At 50.7% G+C, this 27,479-nt stretch overlaps 2 protein-coding genes across 2 annotated transcripts in view; one reads left to right on the forward strand and one right to left on the reverse strand.

Moving 5' to 3' along the window:
* The window catches only part of LOC109550088 (thymidine kinase 2, mitochondrial), an 886,444-nt gene that overhangs the window by 112,240 nt on the left and 746,725 nt on the right, over nucleotides 1-27,479 (forward strand). Inside the window, exon 13 of the mRNA XM_073796974.1 lies at nucleotides 1,743-1,915. The gene's annotated coding sequence lies outside the window, so the exon portion shown is untranslated. The remainder of the gene's footprint in view (nucleotides 1-1,742; nucleotides 1,916-27,479) is intronic.
* CDH5 (cadherin 5) overlaps nucleotides 1-27,479 on the reverse strand; it is a 36,422-nt gene that overhangs the window by 4,742 nt on the left and 4,201 nt on the right. Inside the window, exons 2-11 of the mRNA XM_033845171.2 lie at nucleotides 19,935-20,148; nucleotides 12,814-13,102; nucleotides 11,728-11,844; nucleotides 10,683-10,847; nucleotides 9,660-9,847; nucleotides 7,704-7,954; nucleotides 4,450-4,592; nucleotides 2,822-2,946; nucleotides 2,356-2,464; nucleotides 60-305 (exon numbers count right to left, since the gene is read on the reverse strand). Coding sequence (XP_033701062.1) covers nucleotides 60-305; nucleotides 2,356-2,464; nucleotides 2,822-2,946; nucleotides 4,450-4,592; nucleotides 7,704-7,954; nucleotides 9,660-9,847; nucleotides 10,683-10,847; nucleotides 11,728-11,844; nucleotides 12,814-13,102; nucleotides 19,935-20,129 — 1,828 coding nt within the window. The 5' untranslated portion in view covers nucleotides 20,130-20,148. The remainder of the gene's footprint in view (nucleotides 1-59; nucleotides 306-2,355; nucleotides 2,465-2,821; nucleotides 2,947-4,449; nucleotides 4,593-7,703; nucleotides 7,955-9,659; nucleotides 9,848-10,682; nucleotides 10,848-11,727; nucleotides 11,845-12,813; nucleotides 13,103-19,934; nucleotides 20,149-27,479) is intronic.

The raw sequence follows: 27,479 nt of genomic DNA on the forward strand, positions 1-27,479 counted from the left end.
CCTCTTCCTTCTCCTGTGTAGCCCCCTCAATGTCCCCTCCCATCCTCCTGGGCACTGACCTGTGATGGTGAGGATGCAGAGGAAGATAGCTACCAGCGCCTGGATGCTGACGCCCACCTGGGCGGCCACCTCCTCACACAAGGTGAACTCGCCGCGTTCGTTGCACTTGCACACGGTCACATCCAGCATGCTGGTGCCTGTGAGGCTTGGCCTCCCGTTGTCCGAGATGAGCACGGGCAGGTGGTGGACCTTGGCGCGCTCTCGGTCAAAATACCCATACTTGACTGTGATGTTGGCCGTGTTATCTGGAAACACCAAGTCCTCGGAGTCAGGCTCTGCTGCCTGGAGTGCCCATCCTCTCATCCACACCGCCTGCCACCTCCAGGAAGCCCTTGGTAACTGCACCAGCCCACGTGCTGCCTGGGCTGTGTCTCTGCCCTTGGCACCCCCTGCCTCAGGTTTTAGCCATTTGAGCGCAGGTCTGTTCCTCCAGAGAGGGGATGTTTTGGGCAGCTGCTTCGACCTAGCCTCTAAGAAGGACTTGGCCAGAATGTAAAACCCTTGCTTTCTGTTTCTGTGGGCGAATGATATGCCTGACCCCTAACTCTACTTCAATAAAAGGTGACTGTCAGCGAATTAACGCATTGTTTCAAGCTTTGATGAGCAATCAGGGGGAAATAAAGTCTTAAAAAGTCTTTTAGCATCGGGCTAACTTCTAAGGCTGTTTTTGCTATCCCTGAAAATCCATTAGAAAGTAAAAACAATGCACAGTTCCCTGGGGCACTGAGGGAATGATTGCATATGTAATTGAGGATTCCCCGGTCAGGCTGGAATTGAGAATGTGCTTTGGCCCAAACATAGGCTCTCCCTCTCAGCTCCAATCAATCCTTGTACAGAATTCCCCAGGGAGATTTTTTAACATGCTGGTTTTTCAGAACCGCCCCCCTCCACTCCTCCTTCCTTTTCCCCCTCCCCTCTCCCTCCTTTCTGATTCAGTGGCTGGATAATCTGCCCTTTGTTGGCTCCTAGGAGATGATGATGGTTAGAGGGTCCAGGGACTCCCTGTTCCAGGGTTTACCTAGCCGTGCGGGGTTGGCACACCCAGAAAGCCAAAGGCAAAGGAGGCCATCTTTTAGATTTCAAATGGAAGCCAATTACATTTCATTATTAAGTAGCCATGTCTATTATAATTGAAAATAATAACAATATGGCCACTGACACTGTATGAGGAAAATTAGAGATTTCTCACTATACTCATTGAATATTGTAGCAGGACATTCATGTTCTAAGTGAATCTGAGATCAACAAGCTAGTCTCCTGGTCACATATGGGGTGTCTTTGGGTTGGTGTTTAAGCTTTCTTCTCCACAGCAGCCCTCCTCTGAGGCAGGATTGAGGTGGGCACTGGGGATGGGGTGACACGTATTTTTTCCATATTATTTACTACTAAAGACAGCGGAACGTTGAATGGTCTGTCATTGACTGTCCGCGCATCGTAGCCACCATCCCCATCCCATAGGAGGCTCCTTAAGGACAAGTCTGTGGCTGATCCCCTGGGTCTGCCTCTCGCTCTCAGGGACCCCCACTCCCTGACCTTCCTCAGAGGTGGCAATGGCTGTTTCTATACAGGAATCCTCACCAACCACAGTGTTGCCAGTTAGGGATGGGCAGGGATTCCACCCCATTCTGGGTGAAGGGTTGTTCTGTTTAGACCCAAGGGGGATTTTTTTGTGTTTTTCTCAGGAAGGTGCAGAAGCCATGGAAGCCTGTCTGCTTTTGGCTGGAATTCAGTCAACTCAGCACTGACACTCTCGGAAGCACATACTCATGAGAAACTCTGATTGGCCGCTACTGACATCACAGGGCTCTCTAGGCTGTGATTGGTGGACCAGATCCTGTCCCGAGGACACCTGCTGGTAAGTAGTCACTGTAGCCAAATTAAAACACTGTATCCTTGGCATTTCGGGTTTCAAATGTCCAGTTTTGCCTCTTTGGAAGCAACCTCAAAGTTCTATGTCATAGAGCAATTTGCAGTTGTGCTGAGCGCAGGAAGGAGTCTTTGGCTAGTTTGTGAACCGAGCTGTCTACACCGCATATCTGTTCTGTGCTCCTCAGTAACCTGAGCATCTTATGGGGAAGGGCAGGCCATGTGGACTTAGCAGTGTGCCAGGGTGGCTCTGACCATTGCACAGACCAGTTAGGTATGTGGTGGGGATTGTACAAAACCTCCTGTAACTTGAAAGCCCCACTGAGGGCCTGCCCCCAGTTCACTGGCTTGGTCCTTGACCCTGGCTTTTCAAGACTCAACCCCGTCCCTGAGCCCCCCAGGAGCCAGCCTGACTGCCTTGAGGCGCACCGTGATTATCCGTGAGGGTGAAGTTGCTGTCCTCAGTGCTCAGGGAGAACTTGAACTTCACATCTCGTGGTGTTATATCCTTGTCTATTGCCGAGATTTGCACGACCAGCTAGAGGGTGGAAGATGGGGGCCGGTCGTTAGCGGTGTTGGGTTGGCCGGGGTTTCAGTGATGGGGAGGGACTTTGGGTTTAGACCTGACTGTGGCCGCCTCTCACCTGTAACACTAACCTAAATGGTCTCCACAGAGCCACTCTTTCTACCACCACCTCCCCGCCAATCTACTCACTACACATTCTGTCTGAGCCTCAGTTTCACCCCCTGTGGGGATAATGTCACCTTTCCTCAAGGCTGTTGTACAAGTTACATTAAACTTAGTGAAATGCCGACTGACCGTGCCTGGGAGGTGCTGCCCCTCGGCCTGCCCCAGGCGGACGCTGCCTTACCCTCCCACCTGAGTTAGACTCACCTTGCCCTGGGCAGCGTTCTCACACACTTTGGGCTCGTAGGGCTTGGCAAACTCTGGGGCATTGTCGTTCTCATCCAAAACTTCGATGTGGACCTGCACGATGGATTCTTTGCCCGTGGGGGTCCCTGCAGGGGAAAGGACTCATCACTACAGTGCGTTCAGCAGGTACCAGCCCTGGGATTAGAATGTGTATGGATGGGAGTCCTGGAGGGGTGCTCTTTTTGCAGGAAGAGGGGGTTATGGACATCTGGAAGGGAGGCCAGGGATGGCCTTCTGGTCGAAGGGAGTGGAAGAGGAAGGGGGTAAAGCTTCAAGCACAAGGATATTTGCTAAAGAATTAGTTGTAAGAATTGAAAAGGTGAACAACAGAAGTGTATTTTTAAAGGTTTTAATTAAATCAATTAAGTAATTATTAAATCAATTCAGCAATTTAAGCAATCAAACTAATTTAAATAAATTAATTATGAAATAATTGAAAAGGTAAACCATCTAAGTGAGATTGCATTAATAAATTACGTCAGTTTAAAAGAATGGACTATGTGGCTGTTTGCAATGCCCGGGTAAATTACATTTTAAAAATTAGTCTTTTTAAAAAAGATATTTTAGTACCATGAGAAAATGATTCTGGAATAAGGTTAAGTAAAAATGCAGGATATGATATTTATACAGGTATTATGATCTCACTTGTATAAAAATACATATCGTAAAAAGACCAGAGGAAATACACTACAGTGCTAACAGTAATTATCTGTGTACGGTGGGAATATGAGGGTATAATTTTCTTCTCCTTTTTTGTATTTTCTGTATTTTAAAATGGGCAGCAAACTATTACTATAAGATTTAAAAATTGTATGAATGAGATTAGATGGGGAAGAAAGGGGCAAAGACTGATCTGGACAGTACGCAGGAGTCCATTGAAGCTGACCTGGCTGCCAGGTGGGGCACGTGCTGCCAGCAGGAAGCAGGGGCCCTTCAGGGTAGCACCGGTGGGGCCCTGGCCAAGTCACCCCCTTTCTGGGCCCTTGTGGCCTCTGTGTGAGGTGGGAATATTGATCCTTCTCCCAGAGGACAGTTGTGATTTTCTCATAGAGGCTAAGGGTAAGTTCTGGAGAATCTCACAGTCTTGGAGTTGGAAACTGCTTCAGATTTTGAATTCAGCCCACTGACTGGCCCATAAACACCCTCCAAAGCAGCCTTTTCCAAACGACCACTATAATAAGAATCACACGGCGCTCGTTCAGTGCACACTCCTTGGCCCCATTTCTGACGCACTGGACCAAAACCTCCAGGGAGGCATCTGAGAAGCTCTGTGGTTTAGAGGTGCCTCAGGTGATTCTCATCACAGGGACATCTGGCAGCCTGTTTTGGAACAGCGCTTCTTAAACTGTAGTGTGCGTGAGATTCTGATGCAGTCTGGGGTTGGGGCCTGATGTTTTGCTCGTCTAACAAAGTCTCAGATGACGTGGATGCAGCTGGTCCATCCACACTTGGGGATGGAGGCGCTATAGCATCCCAACCAAGTGGTGCATCAGCAGGTGCTTATAGGACCTCTGGAGACCCTAAATGATAGATGTTGACGATTTGAAAAGGAGAGGAGCCCAGGTCCCCTGGCAAATGGGGCCACTCACCACTAGAATCCACCTCTTTGGCCTCCACTGTCAGGTTACACCAGGGGTAGACTTCTCTGTCCAGCTCCTTCTCATTGTAAATATTCCCCTGCTTGGTTATTCCGAAGAACTGGCCCTTGTCACTTGTCCTGCGGATGGAGTATCTGCCCACGGGAGAGAGTTTCAAGGTTTTCCGTTGTTCTTTGCTGAGTCCAAACTCCCCAGCAGGACAGATGAGACCCTTCAGGATCTGTCCCTTGCATCCATCCCCCATCTTCCTCTCACTGCTCATTGCACTTGACCACCCAGAGGGAGTCAGAGTAGTGAGATAATCCCTTTGAGGTTGGCAGTGTTGCCATCACTGGGCTGAGGGTGGTACCTGAGACTCCATCAACAGCACTTTCACAGTTGAGGCAGGTGGCACTGTAATCAACTGTACCACAGCTTGGATCGGATTTTGTGATTAATGAAAAGATAGTTGGGCAAGAGCCAGGAAGAAATAAAAAAAGGGGCTGGAAGAGGTACGAAGTGATTGAAAGGAAATTAAATTTGTGAAGTAAAAATTGGAAAAGTTCTTAAGGAAAAAGGCATGAAGAGAAGAAAAGAGAGATGAAAATATATAACGTTCCAAATATATATTTCTCTAATACTGAGGAAAATTCCAGAACAAAGAGAACAGAAGAAATAACAAAAGATATAATAGAAGAAAACTTCCTGATCTGAAGCAAGGCCCAAGTTTATAGAAGAGTCATTGATATCAGGCGTAATTTTAAAAAGAGATCAATATTTAGCTATATCCTGATGACACTTTTGAATTTCAGAGCTATATAAAGAAACCAAAAAGAGTCCAGACAGAAAAGATACGTCGTTATAAAGAAAGAGAAATCAGACTCACCCCAGACATTCTCACAAAGTTAAATGCTAGGACACATTGATAATATTTTTGATTTGTAAATATGCAAGGATTCAGGAAGTGTATCATCCACAAGATGGGTCCTGAAAAAATTTTTTTGAAAACTCACTTCATCTAACAAGTGTCTCAAAATAAAGTAAAAAAAAAAATCTGGTTTGGGAGGAATTAAAATTAAACTATTGATATCTTTATCATATATAGGAAGGCAGTGGTGTGTGTGTGTGTGTGTGTGTGTGTGTGTGTGTGTGTGTGTGAGAGAGAGAGAGAGAGAGAGAGACAGAGAGAGAGAGACAGAGACAGACAGAGAGACAGAGATTTTTAACTAGAAAATATTGGTCCAGGAAAACATTTAAAATTTTACAGATAGAAGTAAATCTCACTGGTAGAAGTAAAAATGCATGTACTCCATCCAAATATCTACGAGAAAATAACATGAAAAAATAGACTCTACAACAAAGATGGAGGAAGAGAAAAAAGTAATTAAGTTTGAGAAATAGCAAATGTAAAACAAGATAAAAGAAGTAAGATCAAACATATCATTTACAATGAAAAATGTAAATAGGTTAAACACAAAGCATCTCAGTTTAGATTAAAAAGCAAAGCCATGAGGACACGGAGGGGAAGGGGAAGCTGGGATGAAGAGAGAGTGGCATGGACATATATACACTACCAAATGTAAAATGGATGGCTAGTGGGAAGCAGCCACATAGCACAGGGACCTCAGCTCGGTGCTTTGTGATGACCTAGAGGGGTGGGATAGGCGGGGTGGGAGGGAGGCTCAAGAGGGAGGGGATATAAGGATATATGTATACATATAGCTGATTCACTTTGTTGTACAGCAGAAACTAACACAACATTGTAAAGCAATTATACTCCAGTAAAGATGGGAAAAAAAAAAAGCAAAGCCAATTACATTCCAGTTTCAAGAGACAACTTACTGCCCATGACCTAGAAAAGATTAAAAGTAAAGGTTGGAAAATTTATTTCAGGCAAACATGAGTAACATGAAAACAGGACAAACTTTACATCAGGCAACATGGAATTGAGGACAAAATGTCATAAGGATGAAAGTGACAAGTCATAATGAAGGTAAAATAGTTATAAACCTTTGTTAACTGAATAGAAAAATTAAAATACATAAAGCAAAAGCTTAGATACTCCAGAAAAAAAATGGACAGAAAGACACACAAAGACAATTACATCACAGAACAAGTTAAAGCAAAGCCAAAAAATGCCCTACCAATTGTAAATGAAAAAAAAGTCTCTTAAATAAACCATTGGATCAATAGAGAAGTAAAAATTATCATTATAGACCATTTAGAATAGAATGGCCATGAGGACAGTTGTCCTAAAACTTATGAGATGTGATCAGAATGGAGGTAGACATTTGTCTTTAACAGGAAGACCTGATAACAGAGAAACATTAACTCCCCCCAAATTGATATATAAACACAATTCTCATTAGAATTCTGATGCTTTTTTAAAAACGGAAGAATGTTATGGTTCACATGGAAGAATGAATGTTTGAGAATGCATTAAAGCTATATAAAGTGAAAAAACACTTGAGGGAGGGACTTGCCGTATACATACCAAGTTTTAGTATCAAGCTGCTACAATAAAACAGAATGGCTTTGCCACAGAATATAGGATTCAGAAATAGATTCAGGGATGTACAGGAGCTTGGAACTACATCTTTTGTCACAGAGGGTAGAGGAGAGGAGTCTAGTTCAGATAGAAGAACAAGTAGTGATGAAATGGGTATAGTGTGATCCAAAAACATTTTAAAACAATCAAATCCCCCAAACAAACAAAGGACAAATCCACCATAAATGTATGTAGATGTTTGTGGGGTCACGAAGAAAGGCATGATAGGACCACAGCACACCATGAACGTGAGTTGTCTGGAAATCAGGGTTATGATGTTTTCTTTATAGATCCTTGTGTTGTTTGATTGTGTGAAATAAACACTGTTTCCTTTTGTGGTTTTGGGAAGACAAATGTAATAAATCGTGTTTAGCGAAGGGGTTTCATGGATGTCAAGTTGGCTGCTCTCTTGACTGTCACATCTCGCCAGACGGGACCTGTGGGAGCCCGTACCTCCCCTTCAAGGTAGAGCAGACAACGGGAAGCTCTGATGGCCAGGACCATGCTGGCCTGGGCAGAGCAAGATTCCACCTGGCCACATGGGTTAGTGGAAGAGCTTGGGCTAAGTCTTGTCGTGCCTCTGTGCATGTCCCATGTACCTTCCGGGAGAAGCCAGTTTCCCCCTCTGAGTCCTGGGCTCAGTCCAGCAGGCCTAAGAGGCTCAGTGCCTGGGTGGTGTCGTGATCACCACCATCGTCACGCCTTCCACCCGCCTTACCTGATGCTCCGCTTAGCGGCATCGGGGTCCACGGCCAGCACTGAGCCGATCAGAGGTTTCTTCTGGTTCTCCCGCAGTTGGAAGTGGTAAAAGGGCTGCTGGAAGGTGGGGGGCTCGTCCACATCTGTGACGTTGATGATGACACGGGCGATGTTCTTGGTGGAGGTGCTGCTCAGGTAGCGGAGGTCGATGGTGGGGTCCGTGGCCTCGATGGTGAAGCTGTATTGCCGGATGCGTTCATAGTCCAGGGGCTGCGAAGGGAAAACTATGGTGAGCACTTGCTCTGAGCCAAGCACAGGGTTGTGATTTTCACAGCAACCCTGCGAGGTCATGCTGGGATGACCCCTTTTTACAGATGAGGGGCCTGTGGCCTGGCTGTCTTCAGCTGTCTCCCGTGTATCCTGACCGTGGCTCAGTTCCAGGTATTGAGGACAACCAGTGGGTCAGCCACAGTCTTGCTGTCAAGGGGACCACAGACTAGTGGTTCTACCCCCAGCTCCTTAAAGACATTCCTTTTCTTGTGCCTTTGCTCAAGTCTCTTCTCCTGCCCTTGCCCGCTTGGCGTACTCCTATCCACCCCTCAGGAAGCCAATCTGCAGGTAATCAGATGCCCTCTCAGAACCCATTCCTGCCCCTCCCAACACAGGTAATTGCTCCCTGCCTGGGTACCCTTTATGTCTGTGTGTCTGTCCTCCCTACTGGCTGAGAGCTTTGGTACCGTGGAGGCCGTCTGACTCCCCTGGGTATACCTAGTCCCCAGCACAGGGCTGGACCAGAGAAGGACTCGGGAGAGGTCTGCTGGAGGAATGGCCTGGCTCAGGCAGAGGGGTTCTGGAGTGTCCCCTTTGAGGCAGGTCATCACTGGCCTTGGCCTCCCAGTCCTCTGCATGGCCGTTCTGAAGCAGTTTGTGCCCCTGGCAGACCTTCCCTCCTCTTCTAGATTCAGCCAGTCCAACTGCTTTCTCAGCAGCAGCCACGGCCAGTGGCCACCCCCTCCCCACGGCATTCACTATTTCCTTACATGCTGATGGCTTTCACTGCAAGCACTTGTACTCTTCCAGGGCTTTCCTGGCCCAAGCCCAGGGCAGATCAGAAAGTGCCAGGGAGGGGACTTCCCTGCTGGTCCAGTGGTTACGAATCCGCCTTCCAATGCAGGGGACGCAGGTTCGATCCCCGGTCAGGGAACTAGGCTCCCACATGCCACGGGGCAACTAAGCCCACGTGCCACAACTACTGACCTCCCGCTCTTCAACTAGAGAGACTGTGTGCCGCAAACTACAGAGCCCACGCACTTAGGAACCCTCGCGCCACAGCTACAGAGCCCATGCGCCCTGGAGCCTGCACGCCACAACTAGAGAAGAGAAAACCCACACACCACAACTAGAGAGAAGCCCGCGGGCCACAATGAAGAGTCTGCATGCTGCAACTAAGACCTGATGTGGCCAAAAATAAATTAAATAAATAAATAAATCTTAAAAAAAAAAAAGAGGAAGGAAGTGCTGGGGAGTGGGCCCCCAGGAGCCCTCAATCAGCCCACAGCGGCTGCGACTCTGAGGCATGTTCCACACTGTCCCCCAGATGTCCCCAGCGGGACTGCACCCCACTCGCCCATGGTGTTCACCTGCTCATTGAGGAGCCTGTATTAGCTTTCCTCCTTTTCACATCTCACTGCTCCGGGGGCTTCCTGAGATCACTCCCCAAGTAAACTATTTACACCCAAATCCTTGCCTCAAGGTCTGCTTCCGGGGTAGCCCAGCCTAAGGCACTGACCCTTCTGTCCTGGCTCCCCTTCCCAGCGCCAGGGTCACAGTGTCCACGAGCACACGGCCAGCTCCAGACTGACCCAGAACGTGTGCCTTTGGTGGCCTCTGATCCGGGAGCAACCCCTGGCTGAGTCCTGAGGAAGCCAGGAGCCCCCAACCCCGCATCTGATGTCACTGCCACGGGTCTGCGAACCTTCATGGGCTTGATGATGCCCTCGTTGCGGCTGGGGTCAGGCTCGATGGTGAAGGTGTCCCTGTACTCGCCCTGCACGATGCTGTACTTTGTCTTCCGGTTCTGGGGCTCGTCTGGGTCCTCCACAAACAGAGAGCCCAGGGGGCTGCCCACACGGATGTCTTCGGGCACAGAAAATATGTACCTGGCTGATGCAAAGAGGCGCCCCAAAGGGCACTGGGTTAATGAGATAGATGAGGCGATCGTCCCCATACTAGCCCAATACATTTTGTTACAGGAAACGGGCACAATAAAATAGTAGTAGTAGTATTAATTCCTCTGGAACTTTGTGTCCCAAGGCAGAGAGGTTGTGCTCTGTCCTTCCATCCACCTGACAGGTAGTTATTAAGCATCTGCTGTGTGTCAGGCACCTTGCTGGGGGACCTGTTCATTGACAACTGAGAGAATCTCTGCCTTCAGGGGGCTTGTGCCATACACACGGAGGCCACTTCAGGAAAACCCGCCTGTCCTTGGGGTGGCTGAGCCTCTGCGTGAGCCGTCAGCATTGGAGTCGCAAGTGAAGAGTCAGCTGACTTCCTCCCCAGCCCACCCAGGGCGTGTCAGAAGGGGAGAATCAGTCTGTGGATGGGTCAGAGCCCAGCCCTGGCTCTGGCTCTGGCGCTTTGCCGAACCCCTGTTCCCCAGCTCATGGGGATTTTCTAGCTGGGGTCTGGGTTTTCCTGAGCTCATGGGATCTGGGTGAAAGTGGTCCTGTCTGGTAGTGGGACTCTGGGCACACGGTGGCACACAGCAGGGAGTGTGACTCCCTGCTGGCCTGTGAGGGCTCCGTGGCAGGGGTAGTTGGACAGCCTTGGGAACGTGTTCATAGATGGGGAACACCGGAAAGACGCCCCTGACGTAGGCCCGCCCTGGGTTGGAGAGAGAGGTAGACAGTTGCCAGGATCCTCTCTGAGAGCTCCCGGGTCACCGAGCCTGGAGTATCCCAACCCTCGCCCTGCCCGGGGCCCTAGGGGAGGGGCTCACACTGTGTGAAGATGGGGAAGTTGTCGTTGACGTCCTGCAGAGAGATCAGCACGGTGGCCGTGCCCGATTCCCCCCGGAGGCCCTGGGCATCTCGTGCTTCCACCACGATCTCATACTTGGCCTGCTTCTCTCGGTCCAGGTTTTTGTTCGCTGTGACAATTAGTCCTGCAAAAAGTGTCACATCAGGAGCCGTGTTACTTGGGGAGCTTTTAAAAAATAGTGATGCCTGGCCGCTACCCATAGGGCACCTGGCTTCAGAGCTCCCCAGGTGATTTCACTGTGCAGCCAGGACTGAGGGCCAGGGGTGAACCACCTTCCACCTCCATGCCCTGCACTGCTAGGCCAAACGCTTTGGTCCAGTATTGGTCCCAGCCACCTGGAGCACTGGGTTGAGCAAGAACCTGAGGCCACATCTAGGCTCAGAGTGGGAAGAGTGCTGTGCTGGGTTAGCGATGGCTGCCTTGGGGCCGCGTAGGTTGTGCTGTGTGTTTGCCGTCACTCTGAAAGATGGCTTGCCTCAGGCATGACCACCTGCTCCCAAGACTCAGTCCTTACAGTTTTTTGGGTCACGTGGAGTGGATAATGACGATGGGCCACGTGCTCATTAGACGTTACCTAATTCAGACTTCACACCTACCGTACAAGGTGAATATAAGCTTCCCCAGTTTTGAGATTAGGGCCCTAGCTCTCATAGAGGTCAGTTGACTTGCCCAAGGTCTTTAGAAGCAGTGAGGAGCAGAAATGGGTTCTGAAACCAGATCCATTTGATTCCATAGCTGGAGCTGCTAACCGGCATTCTCTTCCACCTCTCTTGTCAGTGCTTGGGTCCTGACTCTGTCCCCTGGACTTGAGTTCACGTCTCGGGCACCTGTCTGCCTCCTTCTGCCCTCACCAGCCACCTTGTCTTGACGTAGGGTACCGACTGCCTCCAAAGGGTGGTGTAGGTCAGTGGTCAGTGACACCTGGCAGACTGGGCTTCCCTCGGTGCCTGCACCTCCACCCCCTCCAAGCCAGTGCCGCCCCCGGGGGGGTTAGTCACACAGACCGGAACCACGGATGCTGAAATGTTCTTCTCCCTTCAGGAGTTGGTACACGACAGAGGCGTGGTCTGCCACAGTGGGGTCATCTGCATCCATTGCTGTCAGCTGGATGACCGAGGTCCCTGTGGGGAGAGAACCCAGGGTTGCTGCTTTGCGATGGCCAGCCCCTCACCCCATTCCCGGATGAGGGCCGATGGGGCTCAGGCTGTTCCCTGAACCCCCCTCCCCCGGGTCCTGAGGGAGAAAAGGCTGCTTTGTTTTCTGAGGAGCCTCCCTGGGGGCAAAGTGCTGGCAGTGGTGGAGGCCCCGCTCCCTCAAGCATGAAGGGCAAAGAGAACAGGTGGTTTTTATTTATGGGGGAAATGAGGGAAGAGGGGAGTGGCTGAGGTCATGGGGAGAAGCAGTAAGGGCTGCTTCTTCCTTCTGGAAGCATGAGAACAAGAGAATAGGAAGGGCCCCCAAAGGGCTGGGTTCACATCTCTTTCCCCTTGAGCTCCAGGCTCCCCATACTTGACAGGAAGGTCTGGTCCCGAGACCTGGCGAGAGAGCCTGGACTAAGGGCTGGGGAAGGGAGCCCTTTTCTGGCACCCCCTGGAGGCTGGGGGTAGAATTGAGGAAGGAATAGTCTCCTCTGGAGGCCTGGGGTCCAGGCTGCTGACACACCTTGGGATGAGGTGTGTCCCTGTCCCGCCCCCCTCCACTCCTGTGTGGACCCCAAAGGTGACTCCTTGTCTTGATGGAAGAGTTGGCCTCCTTCATGTGCAAAGGCTACGCTCTTGGCATGCCAGCCCTGAGAGTCAGAGCAGTGGGTGGCGTTGGCTCCAAAGAGTAACAAGACGTGTGTGTGTGTGTGTGTGTGTGTGTGTGTGTGTGTGTGTGTGACGGTCAGGACTCCGTCTGGGGCCAGGTCAGAGCTTAGTCTTTAGGGACCAGAGTTCCTTTCGAGTCATATAAAGTGGCAACATGGGCATCCCCATAGCGGCCCGGAACTCACTGAATCCTGCCCCAGGCAGTGAAGCTGCCGATGGGAGAGGGGCCTCCATTCCAGGGATGAGCGAGGGGAGAGGGAGACAGACAGACCGGGTGCGTACCTATCCCTGACATCTCGGGCACGGAGGCATTGAACACCCGGTGCGTGAACACAGGCCAGTTGTCATTGATATCGTGAACTTTGATGGTGAAGCTGGAAGGAGACTCCAGGTTCTTCTCAGTGTTCTTGTCCACCACGAGGGCGATGAGGTGGTACTCAGAGATCTTCTCCCTGTCCAGCCTCTCAAAGGCATACACGTCCCCTGTGCTCTCATCAACCTGGAAGACCTTGCCGGCAGACTCTCCTTTGAGCTGGTACTTGGTGTTCTTGCGGTTCACGCTTGATTTAATCTAGGAAAGGAGAGGCGCCGTGAACTGGAAATAGCAGTGGTGGCTGTGTGCATGTGAGTGTGTGCCCGTGTGAGTGTGCCGGGGCATGGCATTATTAAAAAAAATCAATTATATAAACTTACAATTAAATGAATCATATTAAAAACAGAGGTAGGGGCTTCCCTGGTGGCGCAGTGGTTGAGAGTCCGCCTGCCGATGCAGGGGACGCGGGTTCGTGCCCTGGTCTGGGAAGATCCCACATGCTGCGGAGCGGCTGGGCCCGTAAGCCATGGCCGCTGAGCCTGTGCGCCCGGAGCCTGTGCTCCGCAACGGGAGAGGCCACAACAAGTGAGAGGCCCGCGTACCGCAAAAACAAACAAAGGTAACGTACTATAAATCTATTGCTTCCTAATACTGTAATTTTACTACATTTTACTATGTTCTCTTGAGTTTTTTAAAAAACTTTTTTATTTTTTACATCTTTATTGGAGTACAATTGCTTTACAGTGATGTGTTAGTTTCTGCTTTATATCAAACTGAATCAGCTATACATATACATATATCCCCATATCTCCTCCCTCTTGTGTCTCCCTCCCACCCTCCGTATCCCACCCCTGTTCTTGAGTTTTTATGTTGATCGTATTAAATGATGGAAATATTGGATAAGGCTGTGTTAATGCACATCTGTTCCCAACTCTGCCTTCAGTGGCATCGAGTTGGTAGCTTGCAACAGACATGGTGAAAGTGTTTATACCAAGGAAATTGGTAAATGCTACAAACAGGATCTTTTCCCCTCAAAAGCCAGTTGTCAACTATTTATCAGCACATCACTGGTCTCAGTCATTTAGTTTTGGAATGGTGCATAAAATGTTCTCTTTTTGGAGATTTACAACATATAGTTCTGCAGGAAAGAACTCTACTGAGCTTTGTTTAACTCAGGATTTCCTATACTTGTTAGACCACTGAATCCTTTTCCTTTGTTACACATACTATTAGTGTCCTTAGGAGTAAGACTTGGAATATAATGTGTGTAAAGCAATTTGCACAGGCTCTCAATAAATGCTAGTTGTTTTTCACACTAGATGCCTACATTAAAGGATATTAGAAGTTTAGAATTGCTGAACATTTCATTTATGGAATCTTGGAAACAGAGGCTATTAGGAACATAAGCTAATCATATTTCATACATGTCTAATGGTCCTCCCATAGGTGGTTAGGATGTTCAAAAAATAGAGTTCAGTAAAGTAAAAGAAAAAAATCAGATGCCTACAAGGTGCCAGCCTGGGAGCATAAAGATAGTCCAGACCCCATTCTTTCTCTCAGGGCCTGGTTTGAAGCAGCAGAGGCTGAGATTTTGAGGAAGGGCAGCATTTAAGGGTCAGTTGGAACAAGAGCCTTGAGTAAAGGTGTTGCATCAGAAAGGCTGGAGGAGAACCCGAGAGAGAGTGGGGTCTCAGGACAGAAGAGGGAGCATCAAGATGGGTGTGGTCAGGTCCCACGAGGTCTGGAAAGCATCCCTAGGCTTAGCAGCGGTGCAGTCATCGGAGCCCTTGGTGAGAGCCGCGTTAGGGGGTGGTGGATCGAGAAGCCGGATGACAGGGCTTTATTATTATTATTATTATTTTCTTTTTTTGCGGTACGCGGGCCTCTCACCGCTGTGGCCTCTCCCGTTGCGGAGCACAGGCTCCGGACGCGCAGGCTCAGCGGCATGGCTCACGGGCCCAGCCGCTCCGTGGCATGTGGGATCTTGCCGGACCGGGGCACGAACCCGCGTCCCCTGCATCGGCAGGCGGACTCTCAACCACTGCGCCACCAGGGAAGCTCCCGGGTGACAGGGCTTTAGAGAAGAGTCTGGGAGGTGAGGAAGTGGGGACGGGGAGTGAGGCTCCTCCCCCTTGGTGGGCGGGGCGGGAGAGAGGTGAGGCTGTAGCTGGAGGTAGTGAAGAAGCGTCCTGGAGCAGGGCTGCGGGTGTGCAGGGGCAGATGGTTCGTGGGGAGGTCCCGAAGCCCAGTGGCCGGGACATACGATGAACAGATGGGCCGGAGGCAAGAAGTGATGCGCCAGCGCCGGAACCTGTGACTTGGGCGGGAGGACAGTGGGGGTCAAGAAGGAGGGACAGTCTGGGGCCCTGTATGAGTTACTCAGGGTTAGGGTAGGATGGTCATTCCAAACCTGGTTCTGGTGGGTGCATTAGGATTCATGTGGGCAGGGGTAGCAAGGGGGCGTGAGTCAGCTTTGATCTGTTACTGGAATTCTGTCTGAGATTGCATTTGACTCACACCTAAACATCTTTGATAATTTCTCAGTATCATCAAATAAATAGTGTTAAGAAGACTTCATTTGGATATGAGTTTCTGTTTTCCTTCCCTCCAACTTTTCTCAAATAGACTTTATAATTTAGAACTGTTCCAGATTTATAGAAAAATTGAGGTGATAGTACAGAGAGTTCCCATACATCCTGTGCCCAATTTCCCTGTTATTAACATCTTACATTAGTATGGTACATTTGTTGTAATTAATGCACCAATATTGATATATTATTATTAACTAAAGTTCATATTTTGTGCAAATTTCCGTAGTTTTTACCTAATGTCCTTTTTCTGTTTGAGGATCCCACCCAGGATACCACATTACCTCTAGTTGTCATGTTCCTTTAAGTTACTCTTGGCTGGGACAGTTTCTCAGATTCTCCATGGTTCTTTTTTTTTTTTTAATTGAAATATACTTTATTTACAATGTTGTGTTAGTTTCAAGTGTACAGCAAAGTGATTCAGTTATATATATATATACAAATATACATATATATTCTTTTTCAGATTCTTTTCCATTATAAATTATTGCAAGATACTGCGTATAGTTCTCTGTGATGTATGGTAGGTCCTTGTTGTTTGCCTGGTTTATATATAGTAGTGTGTAGATGTTAATCCCACTCCCCCCACTATCCTCGTTGGTAACCATAAGTTTGTTCTTTGTCCGTGAGGCTCTGCTTGTTTTCGACGACCGGGAGAGTTTTGAGGAGTGCAGGTTGGGTGTTTTGTAGGATGCCCCCTATTGGAATTTGTCCGATGTTTTCCTCACGATTAGACAGACTGAGGTTATAGGTTTGGGGGGGCCTCCCCTTTTTAAATTATCCCTATATTTGGATATAACATCTTAATGCCAGAAGCTATGCTGACCCCTGTCTGTGGATTCAGAAGGCCACTCCGCTCCCATTGTCCGGCAAACAGCTCTGTAAACAAAGGCTCCTGGCTCTGATCTTGGTAAACAGCGACTTCCTTCCCTCCGATAACGTCTTTGGAGCCAGGAGGTGAGCCTTGGAGCCCTGTCCTTGCCTCTCCCAGACACCGTGCTTCTTCCCAGGGTGGGGACTGCACGGGACCCTCTGTCCCCATGCCAGGTGCCAAGTGCACGCTGTTGGCAGGGGACGGCAGGCCCGAGGCTCTTCGTGCTGCGCAGAGGCCTTTGGGCGAGCCGTCTGAGGCCTGCCGTGTCCGGGCTGGGCGGCGCGCCGGCGGCCCTGCTTGCTGACTGGCCCTGACTCAGCCCGTGGGTATTTGTTGGGGGGCAGCCATTCTCTCTGGAGGCTGATTCACGGCACACTCACCCCCTTGGGAAGGGGTAGATGGGCCGATGGCATTTTCCTCTAGGGCACAGAGTTCACATCGGTGTTGGGAGTCAGGAACCCTGTGCTTTCCTAGGACTCTATCCTGGTTTCACTGTGTGACCCTGGGCAAGCGCCTTCCCCTCTGAGTGGCCAGACTGAAGGATCTGAATTTCCCAGCCATTCTTGGTGGCCAGAGGAGGCCTGGGCACAGTGAGCAGTGGAGAGGGCCGTGGGCAGGGCTGTGAGTGTAGATTCCCCAGCTGGCTCCACCGCCAGCTGCCATGGCATTTCTGGTGCTGAGGCCAGACTTGACCCTTCCCCATCTAGGGGTCCTTTCTGGCCTGTTTCTCTATAACCATAGGGCTCCCCCATCTCCAGCATGTGTGGGGTTCTTTGTCTGATACATGCTGCCCTTCTAGGCCAGGGTGGGCAAACTGTTTCTGTAAAGGGCCAGATAGTAAAAACTTTCGACTTTGTGGGTCATATGGTCTTTGGGACAATTACTCAAATCTGCCATTGTAGCATGAAAGCAACCACGACCATTTGTTAATTGCACGGCGTGGCTCTGTTCCAATAAAACTTTATTTACAAAACCGCATGGCGGGGCAGTTCTACCAGCCCCTATTTATGTATTTATTTATTTAATTGAAGTATAGTTGATTTACAGTGTTGTGTTAGTTTCTTGTGTACAGCAAAGTGATGTATATGTGTGTGTGTGTATACATCTTTTCCATTATAGGTTATTACAACCTACGGAATATAGATCCCTGTGCTATGCAGTAGGTCCTTGTTGATTATCTGTTTTATATATAGTAGTATGTATACGTTAATCCCAAACTCCTAATTTATCCCTCCCCTGCTTTCCCCTTTGATAATCGTAAGTTTGTTTTCTATGTCTGTGAGTCTGTTTCTGTTTTGTAAATAAGTTCATTTGTATCATGTTTTTAGATTTGGCATATAAGAGGTATCATATGATATTTGTCTTTCTCTGTCTGACTTACTTCACTTAGTATGATAACCTCTGGGTCCATCCATGTTGCTCTAAATGGCAAGATTTCATTCTTTTTTATGGCTGAGTAATATTCCATTATTTATAGGTACCACACCTTCTTTATGCATTCATCTGTTGGTGGACACTTAGGTTGCTTCCACGTCTTGGCTATTGTAAATAGTGCTGCTATGAACATTGGGGTTCGTGTATCTTTTTGAATTAGAATTTTCATATTTTCTGGATATATGCCCAGGAGTGGGATTGCTGGCTCATATTGTAACTCTATTTTTAGTTTTTTAAGGAACCTTCATACTGTTTTCCATAGTGGCTGCACAAATTTACATTCCCACCGACAGTGTAGGAGGGTTCCCTTTTTTCCACTCCCTCTCCAGCATTTATTATTTGTAGACTTTTCGATGACAGCCATTCTGACTGCTGTGAGGTGATACCTCATGGTGGTTTTGATCTGCATTTCTCTAATAGCGGTGAGGAGCATCTTTTCATGTGCTTGTTGGCCATCTGTATGGCTTCTTTGGAGAAATGTTTGTTTAGGTCTTCTGCCCATTTTTGATTGGGTTGTTTGTTTTCTTGATACTGAGCTATATGAGCTGTTCATATATTTTGGAAATTAAGCCGTTGTCAGTCACATCATTTGCAGATATTTTCTCCCAGTCTATAGGTTGTCTTTTTATTTGGTTTATGGTTTCCTTTGCTGTGCAAAAGCTTATAAGTTTGATTAGGTCCCGTTTGTTTGTTTTTGCTTTTTTTTCTTTTGCCTTGGGAGACTGACCTAAGAAAACATTGCTGTGATTAATGTCAGAGAATGTTTTGCCTATGTTCTCTTCTAGGAGTTTTATGGTATCATGTCTTATATTTAAGTCTTTAAACCATTTTGAGTTTGTTTTTGTGTATGGTGTGAGGGAGTGTTCTAACTTCACTGATTTACATGTGGCCAGCCCCTGTTTTAGACCACAAGCTCCGTGAGGGTGTGGACCATGTCTGTCTTTGCCCCCTGACCATGTCCCAGAGCCCAGCCTTGTGCTTGGGACCATAATTCCTCTCACCGGTACACTGATCTTTCTTTAGCTGACCCTGCTTAGCGTCCAAGAAACTGACGTGGTGAGATTTTAAAGCACTGGAAAGGAATTTTTCTCCTCACTGAAAACTCTTGAAATACCTAATCCCCTAATCCGTCTCCCTGTTGTGTGTGAAATTCCACCACTAGAGCCATTCCTTTCTTTTTTTTTTTTTTGTGGTACGCGGGCCTCTCACTGTTGTGGCCTCTCCCGTTGCGGAGCACAGGCTCCGGACGCGCAGGCTCAGCGGCCATGGCTCACGGGCCCAGCCGCTCCGCGGCATGTGGGATCTTCCCGGACCGGGGCACGAACCTGTGTCCCCTGCCTGCATTGGCAGGCGGACTGTCAACCACTGCGCCACCAGGGAAGCCCCTAGAGCCATTCCTTTCAATTAGAGTGTACGGTTTTGACCTCAGCGACCTTCTGACACAGGAAGATAGTTCATTAGTCCCTCAGATTAGCTCCAAGCTCTAGGAAGGTGACTGAGGATGGACACGTTTTAATTGGGATGAAAGGAGGGTTTAGAGTCGTAGGCACCGCCCTGGAGGGCAGGCTTGGGTCAAATGCCTTGTTATGGGTGTCCTAGAATCTGGAGCTCATAACGCCCTAGACGCTAGGGCAAAACACCCTGAGAGACAGGGCTTCCTGAGGAGGTTCAAATGCCTCGACTAGAGACGGCAAACCCTGGCCTGGATGATGAGCCGTGTCGCCAGCACAGCTCTGTAGAAGTCTGCTCAGGTCTTCCAGACCTCTCAGATGCGCAAAGTTAATGGCAGCCTTGGCTGGTCCTGCCCTGAGCCCTGAGCCCCCACGCTAGGCTGCCCTCCTTAGCTTGTGCACGGGGTGGCCCTTCTGCCAGTGATACTCACTCCATAGGCCAAAGTCTGCGAGAAAGATGAACCATTGTGCTCACCATTACTTCCACCACCACCACACCACCTCCACCTCCACGATCATCATCGTCATCACCACCACCACCGCTGTTACCACCACCACCTTCTCCTTGGCTATCACCATAGTCACCACCACCATGACATCTGCCACCTCCACCATCTCTCCCACTATTACCATCACCCTCGCAACGATCATCCCCATCCCTGCAACCACCACAGCACCTGTCACTGTCTTTATCATCACCACCACCACGGCACGCCTCTCCCGCTCTGGGGCCTGAGCCTTACCTTGCCCACATAGTGGGGCAGTGAGCCGTTTTTCTCTTCATCGATGTGCATCTGGTTCCAGATCCAGTCTCTCTTCTGGCGCCGGTGAATGGGCAGCGAGCTGGGGGGGTTGGGTTGGTCAGGGTTGACGGCCGCTGCAGCTAGCAGGCCCAGGCAGGTGCCCCCTGCAGCCAGCAGCATCACGAACACCTGCATCTTCCCGGGACGGACGGCTCTGAGGGACGAGGAGAGAGACCATCAGGGAATGTGGGGTGCGAGCATCTCCCGGGGAGCACTGAACTGTTTAACCCTTCATCCTTCACTCTCTGCTCAGACTAGCAGAACCACACCCTCTTCCTGCCCCCGTGGAGCTCCTAGTCTGGGAGGGGAAGCCAGACACAGAAACAATTCCTACTTAAGGGTCACATGTGCTATTGGGCAAGCAAGCATGGACGACAGGGGAGGCTAGAGGAGAGCTGTAGGGAAGGTTTCCTGGAGGAGAGAGCAATGCTGATGTGGATGGTAGCTCCCAAAGCCTTGTGCGGTGGACACCCAGCTTGGATTTTACAGACGGGGAAACTGAGGCACAGAGAAGTTAAGTTCATGGTGAGGCTGAGAATACAGCCCAGGTGTCTGACCTCAGCCGCTGACATTTATCAATAAGTGTCATCAATAAGTATAATAAGTACCAAAAAATAAACATCAATAACTATTGAATGCCTGACACTCTTCCAAGCACTTCATCTGTGTTATTGCACTTAATCCTCCCAGTAAGCCAGAAGGTGGGTATAATTGGGGCCCTCACTTTATAGATGAGCAGAGGAAGAGAGAGGTTTAGTAACGTTTCTGAGATCACCCAGACGGGAAGCCTCAGAGTCAAACTCAAACCAAGTCAGCCTGGCCCCAAAGTTCATGCTTCTTCCTACTGCCCTCTCTTGACCTAGCAGCTGCTGCGTGGTGGGATTTAAAGGCTCCTCTGAACAAACATGCCCCCCGGCTAGTCCGAGAGCCCCTGGGGCAGTGTTGCTTTGATGTTGTTTTCAGAAGGCTCTTAAGAAACCCAAATGTGGTGGCCGAGAGGGCCAGGCCCTCACCAGACGCAGCGCTCACAGTTGGTGATTAGCTTAGGAGCTGTCACGAGAACAGGGGTGGGATGGGGTGCTGGGTAGAGAGGCTGGGCTCGCAGGACCAGCTTCGTAGTTTGTGGGGCATAGTATAGAATGGAAACATGGGGTCCTTTTCTCAAAAGTTACTAAGAATTTCAGGACAGATACGGAAGAACGTGAAACCCAGCACGGGGTCCTTTTAAGCACAAGACCCCATGTGATTGTCCCCATGAAGGCAGCCCTCGGGACATGGGATCAACCTGGATGGGGATCTGGGGTCACCCAGAGATCAGGGCCCGGCTTCATCCTGAATTCCAGAAGGAAGAGGGCTTGTCTCACTGCCCCAGGGTGGGTAGAGGCTGTGACCTCGGCTGTCACTATGCCCTCTCAGCCCTTGACCCCATCAATCTACCCTTGCTGGTCCCTGTGTCACTGACCTGTGGCTCCTGGGATGGTTCAGAGGAAGAAGGCTGGTGGGTGGGAGTGGGAGTCAGAATCAGGGCTCCTGCCTGGAGAGAGGCAAGGGCCCACTGGGTGCTGGCTGGGAGGCCACCTCCCTGGCTGTCGCCCGCCCTGGCCGCAGGGAGAAGCTGGATTCTGCACAGCACAGGAGGTTTCTAAACTCTAGTAACATTTCCTCTGAGACACTGGCGCCAGGCTGTCCTCAGTGAGGGCCGGGGGTGTGTGTGCAGACTGGCCTCTGGGCCTGCTGAGCTTAGCGTCCAGCATCCCTGGGGCCCCCGGCTGCTGGCCCAGGCAGAAGTGGGCTCGCAGGGTTTGGCTGGGACAGAGCATTAGCCGGGCCTGGAATGCAGGTGCCATGTGCCTGGGAAGGCTTCCGGTCCCAGTTCCCTCAGTCCTCAATGAAGCGGTCAGACTGGAGGAGACCTGGTGCCCTTTGAGGTGGGCTGTGAAAAGGGCAGCTGCTCTGGGCCGGAGGAAGGCCGTGAACAAAGGCTCAGGGAGCTGAGAGTTCTGCCAGGAATCTGGTCCTGACTCAGGGGAGGTGGCAGCTGTGACCCCTGGCCAGCCTCGCTGGGCTCAGGCCCGGTGGGTCATTTCCTTCTTTGCCTCAAAAGGAACTGCATGTCTTGCTCCCTTCTTCCTCCCTCAAGTGAGAAGTGACTCAAAAAATGAAAAAGTAAAATAAATAGAAGTGAAACTGAGAAACGGGGAGAGAGAAGTTCTCAAGCCCCTGGGCAGGACAAGATAGGAGGCCGCACCCTGAGCGGATGCGTATCGAGCATCTACTGTGTGCTAGGCTTTGGGGTGCAGCAGTGAGCGGGACAGACAGGACCTGTCCCTGGGGAGTGCACGCTGTCGTGGGAACCCCAGGAAAATAAGTACATGGGGAAAGCATCAGCTGCTGATCAGAGGCCCTCAGGGAATTACACTGGGGGACACAGCAGAGGGCGAGGGGGCAGCTGGCTGAGACTTCAAGGCCAGGGGAGGCCTTTCAGAGAGATGATACTCATGCCAACCTCGGAGTGTCAGCCCTAGGAATGCCAGGGGAAGGGAGGGAATTCCAGGCAGAAGGATCGGCAAGTGCAAAGTCCCTGAGGTAGAAAAACGGTTCGTTTGTTTGAAGAGCCAAAAGAAGGCCCTTGGGTCAGATGAGCAATGGGGGCTCCAGAAGAGGGGACCAGGTCGGGCTGGTAGGCTGAGTGACAGCCCCCCAAAGGTGTCCACATCTTCACCCCTGGAACCTGTGAATATTACCTTCCCTGGCAAAGGACTTTCAGCAGATAGGATTAAGTTAAGGATCTTGAAACAGGGAGATTATCCTGGACTATGTGGACAGACCCAGTACAATCACAGCATCCTTAAAAGATGAAGGCAGGAGGGTCAGAATCAGGAGAAAGGAGACGTGATGATGGAAACAGAGGTTGGGGTGCTGCGGGGCCCCAGGCCAAGGAACAGGGGCGGCCTCTGGAAGTCAAAAAAGGCACGGAAATAGATTCTCCCCTAGAGGCTCTAGAAGGAAACAGTCCTGATTCTCACCCACCGAAACCCATTTCGGACTTCAGACCTCCAGAACTATAATAAATAAGTAAATTGGTGTTGTTTCAAGCCAGCCACCTTTGGGGTGGTTTGTTACAGGAGCTGGAGGAAACTAATGCAGTTGGGTTGTACAGGGCAGACTAGAGAGAGCTTTTTCCTAAGCACGAGGGAAGGTGACATGATCTGATTTGAAGAGATCCCTGGCTGAGGTGAGGAGACGGGCTGGGAGAGAGGGGAGACCAGCAGGGGAGGTCACTGTCATCCAGGCGAGAGTTGATGGTGGCCCAGACCAGGTGTAGAGGTGCGTGGCCATGGGATGTGTTTTCCAGGTGGAGTTAACAGGACTTGCTGTGAATGGAATGTAGGGGGTGAGGGATGGAGAGGAATCTAGGATGGCTCTCGAGTCTTTGGCCTGAGCAGTTGGCGGGGGCAGGGCTTTGCTGAGGTTCAGAAGACGGGTAGTGGTACCAAAAGGTCTGTGTGGGCTGTGTCAGGTTGGAGTTGCTATGAAACGTCTCTGTGGCCATGGCCAGCAGCTGCCGGAGACCTGGCCTGGAGTGCGGGAGAAGGTGGGGCTGGGGCAGCTTACAGACGGTCCCTTCCCAGGGCTGGTGCTCAAACTGTGAGGCCGGAACATGAAGGAGGGCAGGTAGCGAGGGAGGAGAAGTGGCCCGGGACAGCCCCATAGGTCTTTCCTCTTTCTCTGTCTCATGAACTTGTCATCCAGGATTAAGCCCAAATGTCCTCCTCTGGGGAGCCATCCCTGGTCCTCACCTTGCATCTCATGCATCCCTGGGCATCTTCCACTGCAGCACTGCCTGGGGCTGGTCCCAGGGTTGACACCCAGGTCCCATTGCTGGGCTCCAATCACAGCTTCCTTCCCTTCCTGGAGAATGGCTTTCTCCCTGCCCTGTCTACATCTTCCCTTTTCCCCAAGGCCCAGCCACACCTGACACATGGCTCTCTCCTCTTTGGGTTCACACAGAGCAGGGTGACGGCTCTGATTGCAGGGTCTGTGGTTTAGAGAATGTCATTTGTGCTGCTTTGCCGCTCTGTGACTGTGCGCGAGACGCTTTACCTCTCTGAGCCTCAGTCTCGTCATCTGTACAATGGGAACACTAGTGTCTACCTCTCAGGGTTGTTTTCAGGCCTGAATTAAAAAAAACATTTGTAACATGGCCAAAAAAGTAGCTAAGAATAAAACCAAGCATGTATGAATCCTCGCCGACACTCTGTTTTGCTCTACTGAGTGGTTAGCTTACCATTCTTGTTCCTGAACACCCAACCATTTGGTTGGGGGATTTGCAGGTCCCCACCCTGCTGAATCTACTCCCCCACCCCTCCCCTGACCTCTGGTCTGTATCAAGGGGACTGACCCTTGGCCTACAGGCGCGAGGTTCTGGTGTTTGGCCAATGGGGGCTCTAGCAGGCATCTGAGGATGGGAGGAGAAACGTTGGGGTACTTCCTCCCTGCTGCTGTCTGCTCTGGTTCATTTGTACTGCTGTGGCTGCACCTCTCCATCCCGGTAGCTTCTATGGCTCCCATCCGTCCCTCACTGGGTTCGGGAAACACCCTTCCCTCCTCTTTGTCCCTTTGGTCCTGCGGTGGTCTGCTGCTGGTTTCTGCAGGACTCAGCATCCCGTTTGTTCCCTTGACTGAGCTCACAGCTCTGTAAGTGTTTCCTTCATAAAGTCTCTTCTTTGAAACGCCTCCTCAGTGGCACACTGAAACCTTATCTCACTTAAATCTTGCAAACTGCCAGGTAGTTGTCAGTGATCCCATTTTGCAGATGAGGCTCAGAGAGGTGGAGTGAGCCCTGCTGGGTCACACAGCGGCGAGTGGTTGAGCCAGGATTTGAACTTAGGCTGCCTTTCACCCCGAATGGTGCCTTTCCATCATGCCACTCTCTCTCTATTTCTGCGGTGACATTAACATGTAATAATAATAATAATGGTAGTAATAATAGGAATAATAAGCAGCTGTTCTCCATGTTTGGCTTGCATAGATGAAATCTCATTTAGTTTTCACACTGTCCTCAGGATGTAGGAATTATCATCCCCATTTCACAGAGGAAGAAACTGAGGCTCAGACACAAACACCTCGTAAGTGGTAGATCTGGAACCCTCACCCAGATTTATCTTTTTCTAAATCCTGGGCTCCTTCTACACCCAATCTCAGAGGGTCCTGAGGGACTTTTCCATCTGAAAAGCCACGTTTATTTGTGTCTTTTGCCTTTTGTGTTAGAAATTTGTCCACGTAAATGGGGGCCAAGAGGAAGGGTTTTATCGAGAAATCGTTCCTCCTCCTCCTGCTGTTGGAGAGGAAGTCAGCCGGCAGGATTTGCTGGACCCACAGCTGGAAAAAGAATTCCCCTTGGCCACACCTCTGGAGGTGTGGTCAGAGCACAGCTGGGGTCAGGTTTATTTTAGCCGTTTACTTTCCTATAAGTAGGAGTCACGTCTCTTGGTTGCTCTCACCAAGTTTTTGGAGAGATCAGGCCGCTGCCGGGTGGGTTTGCGGTACCACAGATGTGTAGTGGGCCTGAGGATCTTGGGATTGATTTCTGTGCTCAGAAATGCCCAGCTGAGTAGCCCCGGGGCCTTTCCTGACCGCAGACATGAGGGAGAGGGGATTCGCTCGGCAGCTCAGACGTGCCTGCGGGGCACCCGGAGGCCAGGTGCTGGGCACCCGGAGGCCAGGTGTCGGCCCGTGTCCCTGTTACCCAGGATCTGTGATGATGCTCGGTTCCTGGGGCTGTGTTAGAGGCTTTCGGGGCAGCTCCAAATGGACGGATGGATGAGGGTGGGCCCTCTGTGCCCTCGGTCAGTCTGGGAAGGTCCAGGGGGCCCAAAATGAGAGGACAGAGTGTGGCCCAGGCCCCTGGTAATGGGCATGGAGCCCAGGAGAAGGGGCAGAGGAACCTCGGAGCATCTGGGGGATGGCTGGGCTCAGTCATGCCCGGATCAGAGGGCAAGGCCTTGGAGAACTCCTGGGTTTGGGTCTGTGTCTACAGTGGGTGGGACCACTGAGCTCAGAACTAGATGCCTGGGCTGGACCTGAGGACTGGCTCTGAAAGCTGAGCCAAGTTGGCGGGGGCTGGAGAGGTTGTGTGCCTCTGCTCCTCTCCAGTTCCCTGTCTGGATCTCAAGGGTGCGGTCCAGTGGTTGGGACTCCGCACTTCCACTGCAGGGGGCGCCGGTTCAGTCCCTGGTTGGGGGAACTAGGATCTCGCATGCTGCGCAGTGCAGCCAAAATAAATAAATACATTTAAAAATTAAAAAAAAAAAGGGGGGCTGTTGCTTGGTGAGCCTCGAAGAGGAGCCCCAGCCTGTGGGATGGTAACACCCACCAGGCCTGGTCACAGCTTCTGGCCTTTGCACTTGCCGTTCTCTCAGCTCTGCCTGGACTTAGGTCACATGTCACCACTTCTCTGAAGCCCTCTCTAGAGCCTGGAGGTTATACAGTCATTCAACAAACATTTATTGAGCACCTACTATGTTCCAGGTACTGAACTACAAGTGAGGAGCCTACACAGGCTGCACCCTTGTGTAGAGACATTAACCACTTCATAAAAAACAGTTTCAAATTGTGGTGCTTTGATGGAGGCGTAGAGGAAGATGTGAGAGGGCAGAGAGGGGAGGACCCTGATTTCTCGGCGGGTCTCAGCCCAGCAGTGAATCCTGCCTCTCTCTGATCTGCTGTGAGACAGTAGGCAAAACTCCCTTTGGTCTGTTTCTCATGCCCCCTCTGTCACTGGTGTTTGGCCTTTTCAAAGGGGCTGTGAGGTCCACTCAGCTCTGTGCTCTTTAAAAGAAGGAGCCAGGGGGACCCAGAGGGAGATGGAAGGGGGGCAGGTTGGGGCTCCTCCTTTTGTAGTTAAATAGACCCTCGGAAGCCTGGACCAGCTGGGAGCCGCTCAGCGGGCAGTGTGGCAAACGCCCCCGGCCGGGATGGTTCTGCCCCGACCCTGTTCAAGCCTTAGGTTTCAGGGGCTAAGTCTGGGCATTTATTGAGCAGACTGGAGGGCCCTTGGGGGTGGGGTAGAGGAGGACTCCAGGTCAGGGATACACACATGACATCCTCAGGCCACACGGACACACAAACGTGCTGCCTACAAAGCACACACCCCTGTCCCCCGAAGAGTCTCCTCTCTGCGGGGCTGGCCCCTCTCCCGCCCAGCACGCCCGCCAGCAGCTAGGACAAGACCTGGCAGCAGAGCCCAGCCCCACGCAAAGCCGCAGAGGGTGGACTGGATGCGCAGTCCCAGCCCAGCCTCCTGCAGGCTCTGGGCTGCAGCCCAGAGGCCCTGGGTCAGGGATGAGGGGCCAGGAGGTGGGAGGAGAGGCCTAGAACCTGCAGGGGTGGGGGTGAGGGCGCTAGAGCCCCTGCCCCGTGTGGCCCTGGGCGGCTCTCCCACCGCCCTCCCACTCCACACCTCGAGCCTCAGTCTGGGGTCGA

Source organism: Tursiops truncatus, chromosome 19, assembly GCF_011762595.2.
Source record: "Tursiops truncatus isolate mTurTru1 chromosome 19, mTurTru1.mat.Y, whole genome shotgun sequence".
Taxonomy (NCBI): Eukaryota; Metazoa; Chordata; class Mammalia; order Artiodactyla; family Delphinidae; genus Tursiops; species Tursiops truncatus.